Genomic DNA, 9,581 nt, shown 5'->3' with positions numbered 1-9,581 from the left:
ATCTGTAATCCTTACAGCCAGCAGCACCTTGGCCAGTGCACACACACACACACACCTGCACACACACACACCAACACACACACACACCTTCACGCACACACACACACACACACACCAACACACACACACCTTCACGCACACACACCCACACACACACCAACAACCACACACACCCCTACACACACACCTGCACACACACACACCAACACACACACACCTGCACACACACACACCAACAACCACACACACACACCCACACACACCCACACACACCAACAACCACACACACACCTGCACGCACACACACACACCAACACACACACCTTCACGCACACACACACACCTGCACACACACACCAACACACACACCTTCACGCACACACACACCTGCACACACACACACCAACACACACACACCTTCACGCACACACACACACCCACACACACCCACCCACCCACACACCCACCCACCCACACACACACACCCCCACACACACATACACACACACACACACCTTCACGCACACACACACACACACACACCAACACACACACACCTTCACGCACACACACACGTCCACACCCACACACACCCACACCCCCCCCCACACACCCACACACACCCACACCCACACACACACCCACACCCCCCCCCACACACCCACACACACCCACACCCACACACACACCCACACACACACACACACACACACACACCCACCCACACACACCCACACCCACACACACACCCACACACACACACACACACCCCCCCCCCCCCCCACACACACACACACCCACACCCGCACACACCCACACCCACACCCACACACACATACACACACCCACACACACTCACACCCACACACTCACACATGTACAGGTGTGGTTAAACAGCCCTGGGGAGGGAGGGGACAGGCCTGTGACAGCCCCAGAGCAGTGGCCCCCACCACGCCAGGGGAAAGTGCTTGTGTGCATCCAGCCCTGAGCCACAGCCATGCTGGCAGCTCCTTCCCTGCTGGGGATGCCCTGCCTCGAGCAGAGGGATGTGACCTGCCAGAGCCTGGTACCCCCTGGGAGGATGCTCTGCTCCCTGATGTGCTGCTCCAGCCTCTGTCCAGCTTTGGGGGGAGGACGTGGGACTGGTGGTGCTGCTGATGGGCAGCAGGGACAAGTAGGACTTGGGGTCTTTGTGCGCTGGGACATGCCTGAGCTGCAGGAGCTGTACCTGGGAGACATTTGCTGAAGGTGGAGGAGGTGATGGGAATAGGAGGGCATGGGTGGGAGCCCTGCCTGGTGAGGTTAACACCATGTCCCCAGTGCCCTCCTCATCCTCCTGGTGCTTGTCCTAGTGGCCTCCTCATCGTCCTCATGCCCTGGGGCAGCACTGGTGCTGTTTATACTCAGAGCCAAGTGCTGGGTCAGATCTGGCCCAAAGGAAGTCTGTGTGTCCTGGCTGACCCCTTTCACCCCCAGACACCCCCTCACCAGAGGAAGGGGTGCAGGGACTGCGTGGGTGGGAGGCCAGGGTCCCTCTGCAGCCGCACACGGGCTGGGGAAACGCAGGAGTAAACGTCCCGTGAAATGCTCCATCACTGCCGTGAAATGCTCCATCACTGCCGTGAAATGCTCCATCACTGCGGTCCATGCGGCGCCCCGAGGGCTCGGCCAGCCCGGAGCCCTGCCCCGACCGTGGGGCACTGGTGAGAGCAGCCCTGGGCTCGCAGGGCAGCCCCCGCAGGCCCCGGTGCGGTCGGTGCTACGTGGCGATGAGGGGCACCTCGCCCGTGGCCATGGGGAACGGGGCGCCGTCCCCGGCGTGGAGCACTCGGTACAGCAGCTCCTCCTTCTCCCGGCGAGCCTGGTCCAGCAGCTGCGCCTCCTTCTCCAGAGCCCCGCGGGCCGCCTGGAGCTCCTCGGAGAGCTGCCTGCGGGCAGAGGGCACGGGCTGGGGGCACGGGCTGGGGGCACGGGCTGGGGGCACGGGCTGGGGGCACAGAGGGCACAGGCTGGGGGCACAGACAGAGGGCACAGACAGAGGGCACAGGCTGAGGGCACAGACAGAGGGCACGGGCTGGGGGCACCGGCTGGGGGCACCGGCTGGGGGCACAGGCTGGGGGCACAGACAGAGGGCAGAGGCTAGGGGCACAGAGGGCACAGGCTGGGGGCAGAGGCAGAGGGCAGAGGCAGAGGGCACAGACAGAGGGCACAGGCTGAGGGCACAGAGGGCACAGACAGAGGGCACAGGCTGAGGGCAGAGGCAGAGGGCACAGGCTGGGGGCACAGACTGAGGGCACAGGCTGAGGGCACAGGCTGGGGGCACAGGCTGAGGGCACAGGCTGAGGGCCCACGAGCCCCTCTGCTCCCTGCAAAGCAGCCGGTGGCACCGTGGGCTGTGATGTGCTCCCGCAGTGCCACCTGTGTCCCCCCCACCAGAGATGTCACCTGTGCACTGGGTGGGTGGCACCTACCTCGCCATGACCAAGTGGTTCTGGGTGCGAACTTGCAGGTCCTCGTTCTCCTGCTGGAGAGTTTTCACCTTCTCCTCCAGCAGAAGGTTTCTCTCCTCCTGGAAGGGGGCAGGAGGGTGAGGAGAGAGCTGGGAAGCACTTCTGAGCCCCCTGCCACCCCATTTTGGGTGAAATGCTGGTGTGGTGGCTCCCCCATCTCCCCATTGCTCACCCATCCCCTCCCCATGGCAAGAGAGGAAACGGGCTCCATCCAGCTTTGCTCCAGCTGCAGTTTCTGGGCAGAATTTAGGTGGGTAGAGGAGCTGCAAAGAGGAAAGCCCACCTGTCACCCCCCCTTTCAACTCACCACGGTCTCCAGGTGCAGCAGCTTCTTGTCCAGGCCGTGGATGTGCTCGTTCTTCATCTCGATGACGAAGTGCAGGCTCTCCAGCTCCTGCTCCCAGAAGGGGCTGGGGCTCCCGTGCTCCTGCAGGCCATCACTTGTGTCCAAGGGACCTCAACACCTCCCAGGAGAGGCTTTGCTCCCCCCTTCAGTGCTCCCCTCTGGTTCCAGCCCCCCTGCCAGGGTCCATCAGAGAGGCCCCTTGGCTCTGGGTCAGCACCCCATAGCAGGTCCCTCCCTGCCACCCTCCCTGCACCTGGATGTGCTTCTTGTAGTCTGTTCTCAGGAGTGACTCCTCCACTCGCTTCATCCTGTCCTGGAAGGATTTCAGCTGGGAATTCAGTGCCTGAATTTTCTCCTAGGAGAACCAGGGAAAAAGCAGAATGAGAGGTATCTGGGACTTCTTTCTGAGCCAGGGGACTGCTAGGCTGTGGTACCCAAATAACACCATGGCTGGAGGAGCTGGTGCAGTCCCCAAGCACACCAGGGAATGAGGCGGCCACTGAAGAATGTGGGGCACCATGGCAGAACCAGCAGATGGTCCTCAAGCCCTCCACAAGCTCCCCCTCCCCAGGGATTTCCCTGCTGGTACCTGTAAGGCTGCCTCAGCCCTGTGGTGGGACTCTGTCAGCTGCAGCTTCTCCTGCTCATGTGCTCCCTGGAGCTCTGTGGGGGAACATGAGCTGAGTGCCATCAGTGTGGGGACATTGGGGCCCCAGCTGAGCCCCACAGAGGTGGAGAGCAGGGAACAGAGTCCCCATGGCCCATAGGCAGCCAAAGGGACGTGGCAGTAGCAGGGAGAGGGAGCTGCAGGGAGCCCCACTGCCCTGGCACACACCTTGCAGGGTTTCTGTGTGCTCTCTCCTCAGGGTATCAAGCTGTTCCTTCAGCTCCAGCTCTTTTCTCTTTTCCACCTGGGAAGCAGTTGGATGAGAAATCTCAGTGGAAGGGATGCAGAGCTTCACTCTTTGGGCTTCCTCACCCTTTCTTAGACCCATCCTTCTCCCAAAACTGGGAGAGCCCAGCATGTGCCAGGGAAGAGCAGGCTGGTGACATGCTCCATGCCCAGCTGCTGCCTCCAGCAACACCAGCTCTTCCAGCTCACCTGGATCTCAATGTCCTGAGAGATGCTGGCAGTGCCTGCCTGGCCGGCATCCTGCTCCTCCTCCTCCTCCTGGCCTTGGAGGAATCTCGCACTCTCCGCCCACTCCTCTGGCCGTGCTGCCTTCTCCCCGTGCTCAGGAAGCGGGCAGGCATTGGCTGCAGGACAAACACGGCTGAAGCAGCACTGGCTGCCTCCCCCTGGCTGGGCTGCCTGCACATCCTGGGCAGCTGAACCTGACAGTGCCGTGGGCCGGGTTCAGCACTGCCCTCCTCCCACTGGAGAAACACCCCCCTCCATCTCTCTGGTCCAAATCGGCCCGAATTGGGATGGTGCTGGCAGGCTCAGAGAGCACACAGAGCTTGTCAGGTCTCCTGTTCTGGGGATGACCTGTCTGACTGAGAGGAGGGGATGCTGTTGTCTCTGGGATGCCCTGTTTGCCCTCCTGCACCAGCATGCACCTGCATCCTCCCCATCCTCCCTGGTGCCATGCTGCGGCCTGTCCAGTGCTTCCTTAACATCACACTGAGAAAGCAAAGCAGGGGGAAAACACATTTTTTCCTCACCATTCTGTGTCTTCACGGCCGAGAGCTCCTGGGAAGCCGATCCCCTCTGCTGCTGGGCTTTTAGCTGTCTCTGGCAGAGAGAGAGGGGGCTGGAGCAGGGGGGAACAGAGTGGGGCAGGTGGCTGCAGGCAGAGAACACCCTGCACTGAGCCCCCATCAGCTCTGCTAAAACACAGGTCCTTGGGGAGCAGTGGCCCCTCCCCAGCCCCCTGCCCTCTCCCAGCACTGGGCACCCATGGGTGTGCATGTACTGCCCATCAGGCAGCCTCAAGCTCATGCCAATTCCCTGCATCCCAGACAGTTCACCAGGTAGCATTCAGCTGGAAAAGCTGGGGGATGCCACCCCCACCGACGTGGTGCTGGTGCAAAATGGGCTCCAGCAGCAAAACTTTTGGTGGGGGAGAGCAGGCAGCACTTGGCAGGGTCCCGGCTTTGGCATTCCCTTGCCACCCTCCTCCTGTCCTGGGATGCTGAGCTAAGTCTGGTCCCTGGCACCTTGCAGCCCCCCAAACACACGCCTCTGCCAGGGCCTTACACAGATGGGGTTTGACACAGCTGGAGCAGGAGTGAGAAATGAAAAGTACCCATAAATCAGAGGCGATAGAGCCCCTGTGCAGGGCTGGCAGCAGGCGGGAGCAGGCGGCCAAGCAATGACCTCAGGAGCGCAGGAATGCGCTGCACAGCCCCACACGCTCCCGCTGCTGCCTCGGGGCTGAGATAACCCAGAGCCGGGAGCTGCCTCCAGCAACACAGCTCCGTGGGATGCCTTCCAGCCCTGCATGGGATTAATTTAGTCACTTGGAGGGAAAAAAAAAAAAAAAAAAAAAAGGAGTGGATATATTTTTATCAGTTGCTGAAAGATAGAAGCAAAGCTCGCAGGCTCTCACTGCTCGGCCTCGCTGGCAGAGGGCAAATCTTGTCCCTGATGCCCATCACTGAGATGTGCTTCTGGATACTGGATAGGTGCACGAGGGGTGAGAAAATTCACCTGAAGGCACGGAGCTGCTCTCCAGTCCCCGGCAGAGCTGTCCCTAAAAATCCCGATCGCTAAGGAGAGCAGCCCTGTGCTGGCTGCTCCCCGGCTCGGCCCCGCACAGCGGCGCGGCCAAATCCAGCCCGGATTAGGGAGCCTGGCTTGGGAAAAAGCAAGGGAAGGCAAACAGCCGTGCCTGTCTCCGCCTCCCCTGCAGCCCCCCTTCTGGAGCTGGAGGGAGGCGCAGTTCCAGAGAGCAGGAGAGCTCCGAGCCTCTGGGAAGCCACGGCTTTATCTTCCCTTCTATGGCATGAGCAGCCGCGGCGTTGAACGTGGCCCAGGCGAGGGGCCGAGGAGGCACCCGGCAGTCCGAGTTCACAGGGCTCGTTCTCCTTGTCCATGCAGCTCACCCCGAAAGCGTGGGGTTCCCTGGGATGCTGCTGGATCCTGGCACACCTGACTGCAAAGTGTCCCCAGGAATCCCTGCCTGTCCCCGACACACCTCATGCCAGTGCGCATCTCCCTGGTACATCCGTGAGGGGTTTTGAAGGCAGGGGATGGGGGCAAGGGGAGAGATGAACAAGGGTCTGCAGTCCTGAGGGCATCATAGGAGTCACAAAAGGCTTCCTCCCCTAGCCCCACACCCTATATCTTCCCTATAACAAAGCAAAGGATGTGTAGGAGGACCCTGCTGACACAGGGGAGTGACACCCACCTCAAGGGTTTTGGATGATCTCAGCAGAGGTGAGAGCAGGATGCTGTTACCACCTCCAGGAGGGACCCCAAACCCCCAAACCAAACCACCTCTGCTGCATTTGTCCTGCTCACTGGCATAATCGATGCCTAAGGACAGAGAGCCCAGGGCTGGTCACCCCCATAGCACAGGCAATGTCCCCAATGTCCCCAGCACACACCCAGGGAACCTTCACTTCTCCCCCACACCCCAAATTCAGCAGGATGGGACCTCAGAGCCTCTCACCTCTAAAGGAAGATGATTTGAGACACCAGCACTGAACTCAGAAATAGGTGAAGCAAGCAACAGGTTCACCAGCATCAACAGACAAATCTAAATACTTGTCCTGAGGCTATGAGTGAGGCACCTTCCTACCTCTAGGAGCAATTAAAATAACATCTAGAGCTAATTTTAGTCATAAGCACTCAATTGTCCTTTGGAACAAAAGCTCCACCTCTGGAATGAACAGCAAAATTTGGCTGAAAGCTCTGAAATATGGAGGGACTTTCCACTGTCACTTCCAGAGCTTTGTGGCACCCAAACCTCTGGTATCGCCTGGTGCATTTTGGAGAGCTGGAAAATCATCCTGGAATCCACAGTGTGTGCAAGGAGCAGGTTGGGAATTGCTCCAGCTGGAACAGCTTTGGCCAGGGAAAAAGCAGCCTGATACATCCTGCAGGTGGGGGCCATCCACAGAGTAGCTTATCCTGTAAGTTCTTGGAAACCTCTGCCAAAAATACCTTCCAGCTATGAAAAACCAAAAGTATCTACATTCTTAGAACTAAATATTTCTAATAGTCTGGAGCAGAACTGTTTATGGATGGATTAATAGGGATTTCCAACAGGACCTGAGTCATCTCCAAGAGTTCTGGGGTGGGGAGCACCAGAGCAGAGCAGCTGGCACAGTGTGGGCAGCCAGGGTGGCTGCAGCCTCTGCTTCAGCTCTTAGCGTGAGGTGGGGTTCTGGACTGTATTTTTCTTCCTCTTTTCCTGTTTTACAAGTACATTAAGCAATTCAACCATGCAACCTAGCAAAGGAAATCCCAAAGAGGCAGGAAATGAGTATTTAAATCCTGACTCTGCTCCTGGGTAGGAGGCTTTGCTTTGTGGCTCTGGAGAAGGGGGCCAGGATTTGGTCCATGACTGTAACACCTCCCAGGACCTGCAGCAGATGCTCAGTGCTGCCAGAGCAATGCTGGCACGGGTCCGTGGGACCTGTCTCTAACCCTGCTGCTGTGTTTCCTCCAGTGATGGTGATGGTTGTGTTAGGAGGTGATTATCACCTCTCCTGCAGTCAGATCTGTGCCGCAGACCATAGGCAAACACTTCACACTGTTGACAGCCCCGAGTTTTGCATTCTGACCCTTCCCTGACTCCTGGTGCTACGTACAGTTCCTAGCACTTCAAAATAAATTCACCCCAGCCCTGGAAGGCGGCCAAGCCTCAGCCCTGACTTTTGGGAAGGCAACTTGGCCTCTCTCACGCCAGGAGTGTGACCAAAGCATGAGCGGTGACCGTGAGTGGCCAAGCAGGGGTGGATGGAGCTGAAGGGGAAGGAAACCCCAGGGGCAGCACCCACAGCTCAGGGCTGGGTTCTCTCTGTGCCTCCCTTATCGCCCTGCTGCCCGCAGACTGGTGCCAGGGAAGGATGAGGCTGCCAAGGCACCTCCCCCAGGGCACACAGTGGCTCCTGGTATGTCATCCACCCACCAGACCCAGCCCAGCACCAGTTCCTCAAGGTCACCTCAAACCTGGGACTGGCTTCAAAAGCCTCTGCAGCCCCCAGCCCCATTAGAGTCCCCAACCCTGTGACCTGCACATGGCCCCAGCTTCTGGCTGGGCTTGTCCCTGGGGTCTGAAGTCTCCCCTAACCCTAAGCAACCTCAAGGGACCGACTTTGCAAGTCCACCCATCAGCAGTGGGAGGTGAAGGTCTCCCATCCTGCCTTTTGGCACTCTGGACATGAGAACATGGGCAGGAGTGGCCCCATGCCTGCCCTTATGCCTTTTAGCCATAACGGGGATTTTAGGTGCTTCTTTCAGAATGACTTTCAGTCACAGCAGCAGGGCTGTTTATGGGTGGTGACTGTTGGTGACACAGGGCTGAGCAGAGCTCGAGAGCGGGCAAGCGCAGGAAGGGAGACGTCTGTAGGCAAATGACAAATTTCCGTGTTTCGGTAAATGTGGGGCTCTCAGCACCTGGGGCCTTGGGGCTGTTGTTTCTCCCTGTCCTATGCCTGTTCTTGAGAGCTCTCAGAGTCACAAACCAGCCCAGAAATATCTGATCTTATGACATAGCAAAGAGTAGGATTTTTTCCATGATGTGGAGAAGCGACCAAGCCTGCAAGTGCTGTAAATAAAGGCACTTGTTTGCTGCAAGGCTGCATGAGCCCTGTGCCTGCTCCCCCTGCACATCCTGTAGTGGGTTCTGTGGTCCCAAGTGGGGACTCTCACAGCTGGATCTGCAAAGGGCCACCCGTGCCAGGGGTGTTTCTGCCTTCCCTCCTTCCCCTGCTACCCTCCAGCGATCACAACACCAACAGCAGTAAGCACAGCACATCCGACAGCAAAAACATCTCCCGAGGTCAGTGGTGAGGCACTGGGGCAGCATGACCACATCAAATAATAACAATAACAATGATAATAACAATCAGCAGATAATTTCAGACCTTGCTGAAGAGCTCTTCAGTACAGAGCAACGTGCTGAGACTGAGGGGACTCAGAGTGTTCCCCTACAGGAGCGATGCCTTCAGCACAAGGGGACACAGCCTTTGGGACGAGGGAGGATGCTGTGGGAAGCTGGCAGATGTCTAGCTGGGGGAACCCATCCCTGTCATCTATGGGACCAGCATTTCCAGCAGGCATCATCATCCCAGATCCTGCACCCCCTTAACTATAAAATTCCCATGATGTCGGGGTGAGCCTGGAGGGGTGCAGGAGAGTGCAGGAAGATGCAGAAGGGCGGGTGGCTGCCAGCTTTCATTGTCCCCGCTGCCACCTCCCCCACCACAATGCCGGTAGGGTCCCAGGCAGCCGGGGACAGCCACACCGCCCGACACCACCGCTCCCGGGACAGGGAGGAACCCACGCCGGGTGCTCCCAGCACCCCTCGTACCCAGCAGTGCAAGCAGGACTCCCCGCAAACATCAGCCCCATGCGAACCCCAACTCCATCGAACCCCGACAACGTGTGCACTCGGTCCCACGAGAGCCCGACCTCACGGAGCCCCGACCCCGAGAGAAGCCCAGCCCAAGCCCAGCTCAGCCCAGCCCCAAAAGCCCCCGCAGCCGCTACCTCGGCACCGACGGGGCAGCAGCGCAGGGCGCTGCCGGTGCAGCCCATGGAGCCCCGGCGG

The 9,581-nt window shown here is 59.0% G+C and overlaps 1 protein-coding gene across 1 annotated transcript; it reads right to left on the bottom strand.

Moving 5' to 3' along the window:
* Nucleotides 1–1,759: 1,759 nt before the first annotated feature.
* CCDC69 (coiled-coil domain containing 69) lies at nucleotides 1,760–9,581 on the bottom strand. The gene is made up of 9 exons (XM_066560285.1): nucleotides 9,521–9,581; nucleotides 4,522–4,591; nucleotides 3,959–4,113; nucleotides 3,692–3,767; nucleotides 3,446–3,519; nucleotides 3,110–3,211; nucleotides 2,818–2,937; nucleotides 2,472–2,569; nucleotides 1,760–1,928 (listed from the first exon to the last, which is right to left on the bottom strand). The coding sequence occupies exons 1-9, from the start codon at nucleotides 9,566–9,568 to the stop codon at nucleotides 1,760–1,762; spliced, it is 912 nt and encodes a 303-aa protein (XP_066416382.1). The 5' UTR covers nucleotides 9,569–9,581.

The sequence above is a fragment of the Molothrus aeneus genome, chromosome 15, assembly GCF_037042795.1.
Source record: "Molothrus aeneus isolate 106 chromosome 15, BPBGC_Maene_1.0, whole genome shotgun sequence".
In the NCBI taxonomy this organism is placed as follows: Eukaryota; Metazoa; Chordata; class Aves; order Passeriformes; family Icteridae; genus Molothrus; species Molothrus aeneus.
This window is presented reverse-complemented; position numbering and strand designations above follow the sequence as displayed.